Consider the following 15,433-nt stretch of genomic DNA (forward strand, 5'->3'; position numbering starts at 1 on the left):
TAATCTTTGCGTGTGTGAAATGTCCTCCCTGCATACCTTGTAGTAAGGCAGGGATAATATGGCAGTCCAGCAGAGACTTGACATTGTTTTCAGTACCCATAGCAAGACTTCCCAATACCACTGCACATTCCGTTTTCAGCTCCGTGCTTGATGTTTCTTGCTGAAGCAAATACAACAATCTAAAAAGAAGGAACTTGATAAACAAAGAGACTAAAAGAACAAAAGTAAATTAAAATACTGTGACAAAGGAATGTGATAAAAGAAGGCTACCAATGCGTTCCACATACTAAAATTATAGTTGGTTGAGCTTATTTGAATTTCTCTGGGTAATGGTTATTTATTTATATTATCTGCCAATTCAATAAAGAAACATCTGAAAAAATCTAGAAGAGATATTTTTCATTTTGAACAACAGGACTATCATGAGATCTCAGAGTTTATCAAACTGTAAATCTGAGGGTTGTGTACAAGTGGTATCTGCAGAACAAGCACTATAGTCCATGTTATCTGCTACTTCTTGGTGGGTCTTTTCAAAACTTGCCAAGTACTGCTGGATCACAGACTCAAACTAGAAATCCAGAGCTTCAATGTTTAGGTGGCACAGGTCTAGCATAGAGGGAATAGTCTTTGTGGAGTTTTTCAGGAAAGGTTTCAGGAAACCTTTCTTCTCTTCAACTCTCCCATTTGGGGACTGAGGAAATCCTCCCAATTCCACTGTAGCCCAGTTTGCAAAGTAACTAATCCCCAAATTCTAATGCTCCATTTCTTAAGACCCTCTCTTTTGCATTCTAATTTCATGCTCCCTAAAGCACTAGTTAGATATACTGCACACAAACCCTAAGAATGGATGCTGAGAGTATGGTTACTAAAGTATACATTTGAGGTCAGTGATGTTAAAAACATTAAAACCATTAGTCCTGTATTTAAAAAATAGAAAATAGGAATGAGAAAAATAAAAATATTTTTTAAAACTTGTAACAATTTTGCAAAAAAAAAAAAAAAAACAAAAAAACAAACCTTGGTTCTAAGTAGCAAAGGCAAAAAGAAAGTCATAAACTGTCACTGTCTGCCAAAAGGAAGCTGATAGGTCATCAGAAAAAGAAATCAAATGTTCTATGATAACTCAAGAAACAACAAATTTTCAAAATCAGATTTTTTTTTAAAAGGATTAAAAACCAAGCAGGGACAATTCTACATAAATAGAGTCATTTGATCCTTGATGAAGCTGCCAAAAACATATTAGAGAACAGATAGCCTTTTTAACAAATGGTGCTAGGAAAAGGGGAAATTCATATATATAAGAACAAAACTAGATCTCTATCTCTCACCCTGCACAAAAGTCAACTCAAGAATCAAAGACCTAAGAATCAGACTGTGTTCTGAAACTTCTGGAAGAAAACACAGAGTCAACACTGTGACATACTGACACAGGCACTGACTTCCTTAATAAAACTCCTAAAGCTCAAGAAATAAAACCAAGAATAAGTGAATGGCATCAAGTTAAACAACTTATGCAGAGCAAAAGAAACAAGAGTGTGAAGAGACAATCTACAGAATGGGAGAAAATCTTTGCCAACTACTTTTCCAACAGATAATTAATATCTACTATTTTAATAGAACTCAAAAAACAGAAAAACCCAATAACTCAACCAATAAATAGGCAAATGAATAAATGAACAAATACAAATGGCTAAAAATGTATGAAAAAATGTTCAACATCTTTAGCTATTAGAGAAATGCATATCAAAACTACACTGAGATTTTATCTCACTCCAGTTAGAATAAAAATGATAATAAATGCTGGCAAGGATGTGAAGAAAATGATACACTTACACATTATTTGTGGGATTGTAAATTAATATAATCCAAAGACTAGGAATGGAACCATTACATGATCCAGCAATCCCACTCCTTGGTATTTATCCAGAAGTATTAAAGTCAGTGTACTATAGTGACACATGCATACCAATGTTTATAGCAGCATAATTCACAGTAGCCAAATTGATGAATACCTAGACTAATGGATAAAGACAATGTGGTGTATACACACAATGGAGTTTTACTGAGCCATAAGAATGAAATTTTGTCATCTGCTGCTAAATGGATGGAAATGGAGAACACTGTGCTAAATGAAATAAGTCAGATCAGAAAGTCAAGGGTTGAATTTTTCTCTCATATATGGAAGCTGGTGGGGGGGTTGCATAACAAAACGGGGATCTGAAGAAAATAAGAGGGAGACCATTAGAGTAGAGGAAGAGGATAGAGAAAAGAGGAGGAGAGGGAGTGGAAAGTACTGGGGAACAAAAATCTACCAAATAATGCTATACCCATGTATGAATATACCACAATGAATTCTGTTTATAATAATGTGCTAATTGAAACAACAGTAACATAACATCAGCAGGGTAGGACAAGCTGGAATAAGACTGGAGAGGAGGGAAAGGGAAGATACTGGAGAATGAGACTGACCAAATTATGTTATGTGCATGTATATGAATATGGCTTAATGAATCCCACTATTACACATAATGTACAAATAAAAAATAAATTTAAAAAAATAAGCAGAGTTTTTTTTTCCCTCTTTAAATTCAAAAATGTCTTGAGAATTCTAATAAATTATCCACTCACACAAAAACTTCCAGGACTCTAAAGAGATGGAGAAGAAATCATCAGGTAGGTATATAGTCCTATGTATCCAACAAACTCTAACACTGCAAGGTTAATGATCTTCCTGAATTTCCAAAGAGTATTAATATACTCACTTCTTAGTCCATTCTCTGGAGATGGTTCTTAGAGATGGTTCACATATGTCAAAGTATTTATTTTTTAAAATATAGATAAAACAATATAGAAAAAAGGGGCATTGTGCCTGAGAATAAGAAATACACTAAGAACTTAGCAAAAATGGCAGAAAGGGCATAGATAGCAAACATACCTTGGAACAGCTCCTAAAACAATGAGGTTGGCTTTCTGTTTGTTGTTTCCAATTACAGCATTTTTCATGTCTCTGAATTCAGGGGAAGAGAAAAAGGTATGAAGTATGTTGAGACATCACAGAAAAATATAAGTATCAAAGATCAATTCATTCCACTTTATCATGCAACCGAGTTGGGTTGGCAAGTACAGAAATTAGTGACAAAGTCAAAGCATTGGCCCTTTTTCACCTGGAGTACTAAAGAGAAGGGACTGAGAGGTGCTAAGTGACTAGGAGCTGACAGAAGAGTAGTGTGGAATGTGGCTAAGACCTCCAATATAGTCAGAGTTGAGTTCTAAAGATGACCCCAACCCTTTGCATATAAAGGAACACAGGACACCTTCAGCACGCATGGCTCGGGGTCCTGTTTTATTGCTTTTTAATGGTTGTTTTAGAATTTCCAATTCATCATTTAATTTATGACAAGCTTAAAGTGATATTTTCATGTGTTAAGAGTCTTGCACGTGTACTTCCATTTCCTATTCTTTCTACTACTATTGTCACACACTTTGATTTTAAATTGGATAGAGCCAACATAGTACATTGTTACCATTTTGCTTAAGAAGCCAACTTAATTGTATTATCTTGTAAGAAGATTAAAATATTTTAAGAACCACTGTAATATTTCTTATATATTCACCAATATTTTTTGTTCTAGCTACAAAGAGCTCTTTACTTCACAGAAGTAAAACTCTATTTCACAATAAGAGAACCTCTATCAATTGGTTCAGCAATTCATGATTGGTTACAAAGGACGTGTTGAAAAAAAAATGCACAGCTTAAAACAAACCCACAACTACTAATGTTTTAAAAATACTTCCCTGATTAGACAGCACTATTTTAATATAGAACACCATGGATTCCTAAATAGCAGGAGTTCTCAAAGTGAGCAGGAGGGCATTATGGCCCCAACAGGAATTTTAGAAGTTTACAAGAAAGGCAGGAAATTTCTGGTGATGGTTTTACAAAAAGACAGCATCTTTTGCATAGTTCAAAAGAAAACTGAATTTTTCAATATTGTGCTTCTCCTGACAAAAAGAGGGATATATACTTTATATCAAAAGTTAATCACTACGGAAAAACCAGTTTGGTGGTGTTTGTAACAGTCAATATCACATATCTATAATCAGTCTACATTTGCAATTCTTGTATTCATACTATCTCACTGAGTTTCCTATTTCAGTTAGACCTAAGCATTTACATATTGCAACATAACAAATTAATCTTTTTATTTATATTTTTATATTATAAGCAGATGAGACATTATATTATTTCAGAATTATGTGTATAAGCAGGTTATATTTCTAGGAATTTAATTTAAGATACAACAAGAGACACTACAAAATATTTATTTAATAAGGGGAAGTCAGGTATGGAAGTATTAAGATCATTGGTAGAACTGCAGTTTGGAGCTCAACCATTTCTTTTACATCCCAATAAGTTCCTAAATGCTGATTCAACATCTCTTTTTACTTTCCCTCTTTGAGTTAGTAGAGCTCTATAATACGTAGGAATTTTTTGACAACCTTGAAAGTTAAAATCTCAAAAAGTTGCACTGTTTGTAAAACAAAATCTTGTAGAAAAACCGGGGGAAAAGGTTACTTTAAAAAACTACATATGTATTTATAACACCAAACACTGACATTTAAAACCCTGGTGATGGGCTGGGAATACAGCTCAGGGGTGAAGCAACACCCTGGGTTCAATCCCCAACAGGGAAGCAGGGGAGGGGGGAAATAATAATCTTTCACAATTATTATAGAAACTACTGCTATGACAAGGGAAGTGCTGAAAGCAGATTCTCCCCACAAGTTTCTGAATGGCACTTTTACAAGCCTTGAGTCAAATACTGAAATTGCCTGTTCTTTTCTTCCATTAGCTCAGTATCTGCAGATAGGTCTTACACAGCTTGAGATATCCTCTCTGTAAATTATCCTTCAGGCTTCTATATGGTTTACAGGAGATAAGTAACAATAATTTTTTCATCATGGGACTAAACCAAATGAAGTTTATTGAAGATTTTACCATGTTTTGACACATGATTATAGAATGTTAAGATAGCAAAGTCTTAGTTAGGAAAAGCGTAGTTAGTGATGGATTACATGTCCAGGTTCTTGGCTCTTATGGATGCCTCTGTTTCCTTCTTACCAGGTTTAGTTCCAATTCATCAGCTTAAAGATCTTAACCCCACAGCTATTCATCATCTTCCTTCTCATACTGCATTCCATCTTTACTAAATGCAGTGCATTCATCTATCCAGCGGCTATCTACTTAAGAGTCTATTTTGGGGCTGAGGTGTGGTTCAGTGGTAGAGTGCTCACCTAGTACATGTCAGGCCCTGAGTTCAATCCTCAGCACCACGTAAAAATAAAATAAAGGTATTGTGTCCACCTACAACTAAAAAAAATAAAAACATTTTTAAAGGAGTATTTTGTGCCAGGTGCCACTCTGGGTACCCTATTACAGAACTCCCCACCTTAATATCTGCCCATTCTTCTCAAACTAAGCAGAAATGAGGTATCTGTCTCTATATTCCCTATGAGCCCATTCCAAACATCTGCAACTGTGCTAAAGTAAACAATTTTATAAAAAAAAAGCAAACAAAACCCCCTCCAAAACCAATATTCCAGTTCTCTTAATAATATACAAAAGGGACATGAAGAGGCAGCCAGTGGCTATAGACTAAATGCAAGCTGAAGAGAACACTTATTAGTAAAATGAATAAATGTCTAAGGAAAAAGGAATTCTTATTTTGGATCTGGTAAGAAAATATAACTATGCTCATTAGGGGGGAAAGAAGTTAATGCCCAGCAAACAAATTCAATTCAGTTGTTATTATAAAGGGATACTCGTAAGTCATTTCTATGAAAGGGTTAAAATGAAAAGAGACAATAACCAACACATTTCCCCCTCTTTAGCAGATCTAAGTACAATGTAGTCTGTCTGTCTCTCTCATCATTCCTTATCCCCTTCTTCATATGATCCTCTGGCTAACTTTATTCATCCTTCCAGTATAAACTTAGGTGCCAACATCACTTCCTCCAGGAAACATGACCCAAGACCTCAAGGTCTGGACTAGGTGTCCCTCCATTAGAACACACTCATCACTTGTTAGGATAGAAATCTGTTCATCTTTAGCAGCATTAAAGTAAATCTGGTCTGGAAATATCAGGGAAGTCAATGGATCATTAATTATTATGATTTAAGAAAATGTACCATCATAGAAATATGTAATTTTTTTCTTTTTGCCACACTGTGGGGATTGAATGCAGGGCCTCACGAATGACACTGAGCTACGTTTCCAGCCCAGAAATATGTATTTTTTTAAAAATGCAAAACTCAGTTATATATTCCTTAAAGCTTATAAAATATGCTATAACCACTACTTTTATTTCCCCTTCCTTATAATTTTTTATAATATCAACCCCATTTTACAGATGAGGAAGCTACAACTCATGCTTAGAGATTTTTTCTTTCAGAACTCCATACTAAATGACAAAGTCAATCATCTCAACCCATGTCTTTTCAGTCACATGATTTTTGCATTACCTCTAGCACATCAGGCATTTATAACAAACTCATGGAAAAGGAATTTGGTAAATTCATTTCCTTCTTCACTTTTTACATTTTTATACAAAATAAAAGTGTATCTAAGCTTTACTCAGGCATCCTTTTCCCAGGAGATGAATGGAATATAACCTCCTATCAATTTTAGATGTAGGAAGGAGATGTCCTACTTATATTCTACTGAAACTCAACTATTAGTTTTTGAGCACGGGACTATAGAGGGCTGTATGAAGGATACAAAACATCACACGAAGGGATGCCTGACCTGAAGAGTTTACGATCTCCTGGTAATGACAAAAATAACACTAACAATGTAAGGCAGTGTTATGTTACAAACTGAGTGTTTATACAGACAGGAAAATTTGATGGTTAACAGATTTTTGAGGCAATGGGAGGAACTAAAACAATGATTAAAAATGGTCAGGACTTGGATAAGTGGATGGAGAGGGAAAAGGAAAAGCCTTTCACCGATAATAATATTAGAAAGGAATATGGCTTGTTTCTTGGGCAGGACAAGGAACCTGATCTGAAAGGAAGGTTAACTTCAGGGAGTTACTAGGAAAGTAACAGGGAGAAGGGACAAACTAAAGGGAGATGGATTAAAGAATGATTACGTTTTTGAACACTGAAGTGACGTGAAGGAAGCAGTGCCTAAGACAAGCTGAATGTGGAATGTATTGGCATGCTGATAAGAAGAGTCAAGAGGGGGACCTAAGAGGGTGATGCTTCCCTTTACGGTCCCAAGGAGACTATGCTTTATTACCATCATAGTAGTCACCAAACTATAGGTGGATTGCCTCTTGAGTTATTTGACTTCTTCATCAGACGTTTAAATTCTCCAGCCCAGAGACTACATTATTCATTCTTAAATACCCCCATACTAGCACAATGCTTGGCACTTGGCAGACACTTAATAATGTTTGTTGAAGGAATTAACCAACCCCCCTCCCCCAGGGATCTGATTATGTGAGAAAAATTAGGTTAATAGCCACTGGAATCATTAATACATAGGACATTTTGAGGAAGGAGTTAACAAGATGACTCAACAGGTACAGGAAATTTTTTGTGGCATATCTTGAATGACTACTTCATGTCTAGACACAGAAAACACTAGGAAGCTTAGAGACAAGGATCTTTCTTGACTTGAGACACACTGAATTATCTTGAGGTAAGATAAGAATATCCAGGCAGAAAGGAAAAAAAAAAAAAAAAAAAGTAAGCCTTCAGGATATCCCATTTTGCGGAGATGAAATAAGAGGAGTCAATATTAAGAAGTTCCAAACACGCATTTGTCAAGTAACAATTTCAGCTAAAATCTAGACAGAATCTTAAATTTGCACACTAATAAATGGACTTATGAGGCACCCACTTTTACATGCAGGTTAAACTTTCTACTTCATTTCCTTTCTTTGCTCTGAAAGAGATTAATTAGAGAAAAATGCTCAAATATTAAAACATACACAAAGTCTACCACAGTTATGTCTAAATTAGAGAATTATAAAGTTGATCAATACTGAGAGAAAGTAAACACTAAACTATGGCATTAAAATAGTAGCAAAAGCTAAAGAAAGAACTGAAATCTCCTAGAGAAAGTTTCAGTCAGGTATAAGCATATTTATTTCATAACAGTAAAATATAGCATAAATTTTAACTGAAAACCTATTATCCTCTAAAAACAAAATTATCTTTAAAAGTATTGAAGTTTGGAGCCCCAAGCTAAAGATCAATAATATTATTTTCATTTTGAAACAGTATTACCTTCCACTTACCTGAAGCTCTTGTTTAGAACACTGTTCTATAATCATGTTTAGTCTAATTGATATAAAGTAACCAAACATTATACTGGAAACTGAAAACTACAATTTGATAAGTGAACAGTGAACACACTGTTCATACAATATTTGTCCATAAAATAGAGGAAAAACCATATTTGTGGGTAAGTAAGTAATAAGGTTACATAGTAAACAACCTATAAAAATGATCTGAACTTTGAAAATTACAAATGTACTCAGATTCTGCCCCTGCAATTATTATAAAGCTCTTTTTGGAGAATGTAGTATCAAAACACCCAGTACAACAAGCTTTCTGTTACCAAGCTTGGTTGGGAATGGGGTATATATACTCAATTCCAATTAAAGAATATTTATATTCATATTAATATTCCAAACTAATAACTGGCCATATGTAAATTGCCAATTTAAAAAGAATTTGATAATGATGATCTGTTATTCAAACAAAAGTTATTTTTGCAGAAGGCTTCAATTCAGGAAGCAAACATTTTACAGAAAACTCAAGTTAACTTTGGTATTTATTGCATATCCACTTACTAGATGTAGAAACCAAAAAGACCTGAGAATTGACAGCAATTCAGTTTCATTCTTCTTTTTTTTTTTTTTGTACTGGGAATATTGAACCCAGGAGCACTCAACCACTAAGCCACATCCCCAGCCCTTTTTTGTATTTTATTTGTCTTGTTGAGTTGCTTAGGGCCTTGCTAAATTGCTGAGGCTGGCTTTGAACTTGCAATCCTCCTTCCTCAGCCTCCCAAGCTGCTGGGATTACTGCGTCCAGTTCATTCTTATAAATTCTTCCATGATGCAAATTTTTGGAATACATGTAGTTTCAGATACAGTTCTGATTTGCATAAAACCATCAAAAAACTACTGTAAATATTTAATCTTTCTTCTACAGCATCTTATGGCTCCCAAATAATAAGTGAATGCATAAATTTTAAAATTAAATACTGACTCAGAAATTAGGATATTTATTGTATTTAATTCTTTATCAATATATGAATATAAATCACATTCTCCAAAAATGAAGAAATTTAAAATAAGTGCATTAGTAATGCCCAAATATTTTTGTAGCATATTAATATTTAAACATAATCATTCCAAAGAACATAAAAATGTGTTAAATGTTATACAATATTGTGGCAGCAAATAAGTGATTTATATATGTGGAAAGATACATACACATAGGCATACAAATATACAGCTATTCTTGATGTTCAAAGTTAATATCACACATACACAAAAACAAACAGCTCATCTGTATGTAGGACTATCAATATGATCTAACAAATTCTGGAAAATCCTGCCACCCTTTTAACCATAATTCTGACTACAGAATACATAGTTATAAACAAATAAGACTCAAGATTACTCTATTACATCTGATATTAGCATTGTCTTTGTAGACATTTACTTTAACAACTATTGGGGGAGGTTGGTGTGCTGGGGATTGAACCCAGGGGCACTTTACAATTAAGTTACATTCCTAGTCCTTTTTATTTTTTGTTTTTGAGACAAGGACTCACTAAATTGTCCTGGCTGCCTCAAACATGCAATCCTAGTGCCTAAGACTCCCAAGTTACTGGGATCACAGGTGGCATGCCTGGCTACTCAAAACACTTTTTAGAATTACAGATTAAATGTATTAGGGGATAAGCCTTTTAAAGACATTTCTTTTTCAGGATATTAATTTAGAATTATCATAAAACTTAATCTTTTAACTTAAAAGTTCTCAAAACCCTAATATTTCATTTTATAGAAATTTATATCTTTAGCTCATATAAGAAAATGGAACCTGTTTATACTGAAACCAGAGTTGGATCATTTCTGGGACCAGAAAATCATTACCAAAATAAACTCATTTCATCAGTACACTAAAATACTACAGAAGACACTTTAGAAATGGATTCTTGGTAAAAACCACACAATTCCAAAGTATCTGCAACTGCCTGTAAATTAAATCAAAGAGAGTCTAGTTGATTCTATTTATTCTAGTTGATTCTATTTATTGATTTGAAAGGACAAATCCGGTCACATATGCTTCTATCAGTTTTTTGCCTTTTATCATGGGAATATGTACAGAGGGCCACATAAGAATATCTGTCAATCTTTTCATTATGAATCAGTAAAGGAAGAACCAGATCAAGAGCTCTAGTATAGATACGTTTTAAAAGACACATATACTACACAGTATTTAAGTAACTCTGACTCATGATCTATAAAAGCATTTGAAAAGCATTGTTCTTCAACTATGAGATTTAACATGGCTGAACCAATACCATAATAACCTTACCAAAAACTGTCCTACAATTGTTTTGTAAAGTCACATGCAGATCTCTACATGAGAGGAAGCCCAGAATCTGCAATGCAGGGTAGTTCATCCAATATACACACATATTCTTTCATGCGGTTACAAAGGCTATATAGATCATGACTTACACAAGTGACCTCCCTTTTCTCTCTATTCATATATTACACCACACCTAATAAACTATTCAGTTATGCAAATTATGAAATTTGCTCTTTAGAGAAAAGAACCTGTACTCACTTCAGCAGCATATATACTAAAATTGGAATGATAGAAGATTAGCAGGGTCCCTCTGTAAGGAAGACATGCAAATTCATGAAGCACTTCATTAAAAAATAGAGAAAAAGACCTGATTTTGTATTCAAACCTTTGATACAGGAGGATCATTAAAGTTTATGCTAACTACTGTACCAAAAGGTTACTTTTTGATAACTCCCATTCTTCAACAACTGAAAAATAAGCAGTTCTGATGCTGAATATTCTTCTTGACTGATTGGGTAAAACACTCCTGGGCGATATGGGTTATCTACAAAAACATTCCCTATGTTTATGGGTGTGGCTATGGTTCTAATTCAGTAGAGTAGATTCAAAATGGATGAAAACACATTATTTACCCTTGATTTCTTCAATTTTGTTTTTTCTGTTAGTATGTTATATGTTTTTGATCTTTACTGATAAAAATCAAATTGAATGTAGCTAGAAAAATGATAAAACTCTAGTTTTAATTCTTTAAGCTATAATTCTTGTCAATTCTTTTATGTCCTTCCAGTTGGATATTTTGGACTTAAATAAGATTACCTCAGTCTGTCTTTTCCTTGCCTAAAATTAGCAACTACCTTAGTTGTTTACTTTGTGCGGTTACCTCTCTTACCTATCTATTTTGTTCTAGTAATGGTCTCTGTGTGACTCAATAGATGCCTAAGATACATAAAAGGGGAAAATTGGTCAACTTTCTTTCCCTAAGTATCATTTTGGTTCCATTTTCCTTCTATCAATATTGTATTAAAATTACTTAAAAATAAATAAAATGTTTAAAATATAATTTATTTTTCATCCTAAAATTAATTTTTGGATAATGACGTTAACTTAAGAAACAACTGTCAGAAAGAGTAAGTATTTCTACCTAGAAAGCTTTGTAAAATCATACCAAATAAACCTCCATAAGGCCAGTCATACTCTGACATAATGGAAAAAAAATGCTGGGTAATCTGTACTTTTCTAACTATAAACAGATTTTAATATTGTACATAGCAATCACATTTACTAGAATGCATTATGGTTTTTATTCTCTTATCTAAGTCAAGAATTCTAGTCCCTCTCTTTCCTCTTCTTCAGTTCAAATTGTTTTATGTTTGATTCTTTAATTTGAATTTTCCTTTTAATTCTGTGCAGAGAATTATCTTACTTTTGAAGTTATTTTATCTTGGAGCTAAGAACAACTAACTGTCAGCTGGTGGGTATCCACAACACATCAAGTCCTGAATTTTTTATTTCTGTTTCAATTCTCACAAACACCTGGCAAAACAACTCTTTACAGATGATAAAATGAAGGGTCAAGAAAATTAAGCAATTTGCCCAAGCCCACAGCAAGGAAAGGACCCCAGTAGGAAATGCCATTAACCAGGGATTCAACCCACTGTTGTCCAACGCCAAGTCCATGTTCTTTCCATTCCAACATCCCTTAACATGAACAGCCTTTCTGTGTCTGTCTAACTGACAGTTAATTGTGTCTGAGACTTCATAAATATTTAAGAGTCACGAAGGCCACACTTTGGTTGCTTCATTATAATTTAATCTTTCTCAATGTTCTTTTGTCTCTTATTTGATATTTTATCAACTTTTAAAAAGTTATAATGTTCTTTGGTAAATTAAAAATTTCTCAAAGTGACAATCTACTCATATCAGATACAACTCAGTATACAGACTTATCATGAAAAATCTTTGATTAATAAGTAGCTTCCTCCTAAACAACTATACTAGTAATAGTACATCGCCTTCTAATACCATTTATTGAACACGTAATGATTCTGATGTTCTCAAAGTTTTAACTACTGATAGTTATTTAGGATTATCAATATACAAAGCCGTCTGGCTGTATGTGGGGAATGCCTGTCTGGTCTCAGGAGAAATGTTAAATTAAACCTACCTTCTCGATTAATTTGTTCAAGTAGGTACAGTCCAAACAGATTTAATTAAATAGAAGGGTTTAATACCACTTTTCCTGGTAATAATCAAATATATCTTAAAAACAGCAGACTTAATCATCACAAAATCTCCCAGTTAAGGAGACAAAAGCAAATAATAACACAATAAAAAAAAACAAGATATATCTCTTATTGTTTCTGTAAACAGAAGACATAAAGATACATCTTTATAAAGTGTCAAGTATCTTAGGTGGTCCCAGGCAGCTCCTCACCTTCTCTTCCAGGTCAACTTGAATAACCCTATACACTTATTTTGCCTCCTTTTACAAATTCACATCTCCCAAACATCCCTCCATTTTGCCTGTTTGGGGCACTGGTAAGCTTTGAATACAAATTTCAGTCAGAAGAAATTTCTACAAATAAGGCATCCTAGTCTTGCATGACTGAGCAAGAGTTAAAGGTATTATTTGGCTGACCAACATAAAGAGTAAGAGAAGAAAAAAGGGGTTTACACATTTGTGCCTCACTGCTATCACAAATGCATCTCATCTTCACCCTATTTTGTATCCTTCTTTCTTCAAACACAGTTTAGGCCTGTGGGTTCTGTGTGTTTCTCATCCCTTAGGAGCCTTTAGATTAGACCTTTTTCCTTAAAACTAATGTGTTAAAAGCATACTGTGCTAAAGCTCAAAAGGAAAGAGAATATACCTTTCAGTCATTTGAAATTTTACCCCATTTTTCCTAGTTCAATTTTTAAAAATATCATCACCTCCAGGATATTGCTTAAAAATGTTTCTTTTCATTAAACATGATGAAATTTTGGAGAAAAGAAGGGCATTTATCTTATCAAGAGTGTATTTAAATTTTCTGATGCCTGTTTTTTAAATTCTGATATATAAAATGTCACTGGGAGACCCAGAGGCAGTTGGTGAGTTATCAAAAAACAAAGCACAACAAAACCTACTAACCTATTCTCCCACTGCTTTCCAATTACAAAAGATCAATTTTATTCTCTGGTTTCTGTGGATACTAAAGTAGCAAAAGTATTCTCCAAAGGAAAAATTTTAAGTATAAAACAAGTATTCTACAAAAAATGAAGATATAACTATCCAACAGATAATTATTTATAGTAAAATGTTAAAAGTCATGAATGTCAAGCAGTCTTTTCAAAAAGAAGCCAAATGGAAGGAAAATATTATAACCCTGCATTTTCAGAATTATAAAATTTGGCAGATTAAAACATGAAAACAAACAAAACTTTTTGATAGACTCTTAAATACATACTACTTACATGACACCTTGTAGAACTTTCTGGGGATCAGGGTCAAATAGCCTGTCAACATAGTGGCGACTGCTAGCTGTTACTTCCTAGAAAGTGGGGGAAAAATTATGACATCTGAAGCCATGCAAATCACAAATTCATAGTTATCACCCACAACATCAAATAGCTATATAATCTAACTTAAGGAAGATGCAGCAAGATTTCTATAAAGTATCATTTGCCTCCTTACTATGTGGGATACTTAAGCAGGTGACTTTTCTCTCTCAGGTATCAAAATAATTGGAAACTGCAGTGTTTAGTTCAAGATGCCAAAGTTTTTTTGTTTTTTGTTTTTTTTTTAAAGAAGATTCGATTTCAAAACTAAGAAAGTCAATGGAAAACTATGAATTTTGGAAATGAAACTGCAGAAGAGTTTGGGAAATCAACATAATTACAGAGTACACAATAACTTTGTTCATTTTAAGGTTAGAATTAGAGGGGAAATAGTAAACGTATTTTGTAAATATTATTGAGAAAAAAATATGACAATATCATAAACAATAAGTTGAAGAAAAGAAGACATCCAGTCCTCACTAAAAACAACTAGACAGTGGGACCATTGTGGCAAGCCCCGCAAACTGTCAATAAAACAATTGGGCATATGTGCTATGAAACCAGTTAAGTTTCTTCATTAACTGTTGGATGTCACATATGTGAGCAATAGATAGGAATATTACTTTTGTTTAGTATACAATGAAAGGGAGAAAATCTGGCTCTGGGTCAAGAAAAGGGTGCAGGCTTCACCGTAAGCAAGCAAGTACAAGTGGAAGTCCCTTAAAACAGAGGCAGAGGCTTCAATGCTAGGAGGCAGATATAAGCAAAAACAGTAACTGCAATAATGAACTTGACATACCTTCTCTGAAGGAAAACAGTTCAGAAGTAGGGTGATCTATGGGTCCAACAGAGTAATCTATTTGAACTGGGTAAAGCTGGGTAAGCGTGAAAAGTTACGAATATAAAGAATAAAGGACAGAGACTTACCTCATTTAACTTATATGTGGCATTTGCCCTACTATGCTATTTCTTGAATATCTATTTTGGTCAGTAATACTTTCTTACATTAATTTTCAATACTTAACATTATTTAAAATGAAGAACTTACATTGAATAAGGGGAAAAAAGATTTTTGTCCCTTTGCTCTTTCTGATGCCTCCTAGAATATGCTTACACACTGCTACCACCCATTAGCAATAAATTATTATAGGAAGAAGGAACATTTTCAGTTAACTCAGAATCCCAATTCAGTAAAAGAGCTCACTGCCAAGATAGGGTACTGGTTTTAACTTCTAAGTCACCAAAATTAATTCTGGAGAACTACACAAACTC

General features: G+C 33.8%; 1 protein-coding gene and 1 non-coding gene across 5 annotated transcripts in view; one reads left to right on the plus strand and one right to left on the minus strand.

Annotated features, from left to right (window-relative positions):
- The window catches only part of Armc8 (armadillo repeat containing 8), a 109,232-nt gene that overhangs the window by 66,474 nt on the left and 27,325 nt on the right, over positions 1 to 15,433 (minus strand). For 2 of the 4 annotated variants that reach the window (XM_047564708.1, XM_047564707.1), the window contains exons 2-4: positions 14,078 to 14,154; positions 2,936 to 3,007; positions 37 to 179 (exon numbers count right to left, since the gene is read on the minus strand). In XM_047564708.1, the coding sequence (XP_047420664.1) occupies positions 37 to 179; positions 2,936 to 3,007; positions 14,078 to 14,154 (292 nt within the window). Of the gene's footprint in view, positions 1 to 36; positions 180 to 2,935; positions 3,008 to 7,910; positions 7,956 to 14,077; positions 14,155 to 15,433 lie in introns of those variants that run through there. The other 2 variants (XM_047564710.1, XM_047564709.1) reach the window with 2 other exon arrangements.
- LOC124993826 (U6 spliceosomal RNA) lies at positions 10,875 to 10,977 on the plus strand. Its single transcript, XR_007110346.1, has one exon. It is a non-coding gene; the product is annotated as a U6 spliceosomal RNA (small nuclear RNA).

Source organism: Sciurus carolinensis, chromosome 9, assembly GCF_902686445.1.
Source record: "Sciurus carolinensis chromosome 9, mSciCar1.2, whole genome shotgun sequence".
Taxonomy (NCBI): Eukaryota; Metazoa; Chordata; class Mammalia; order Rodentia; family Sciuridae; genus Sciurus; species Sciurus carolinensis.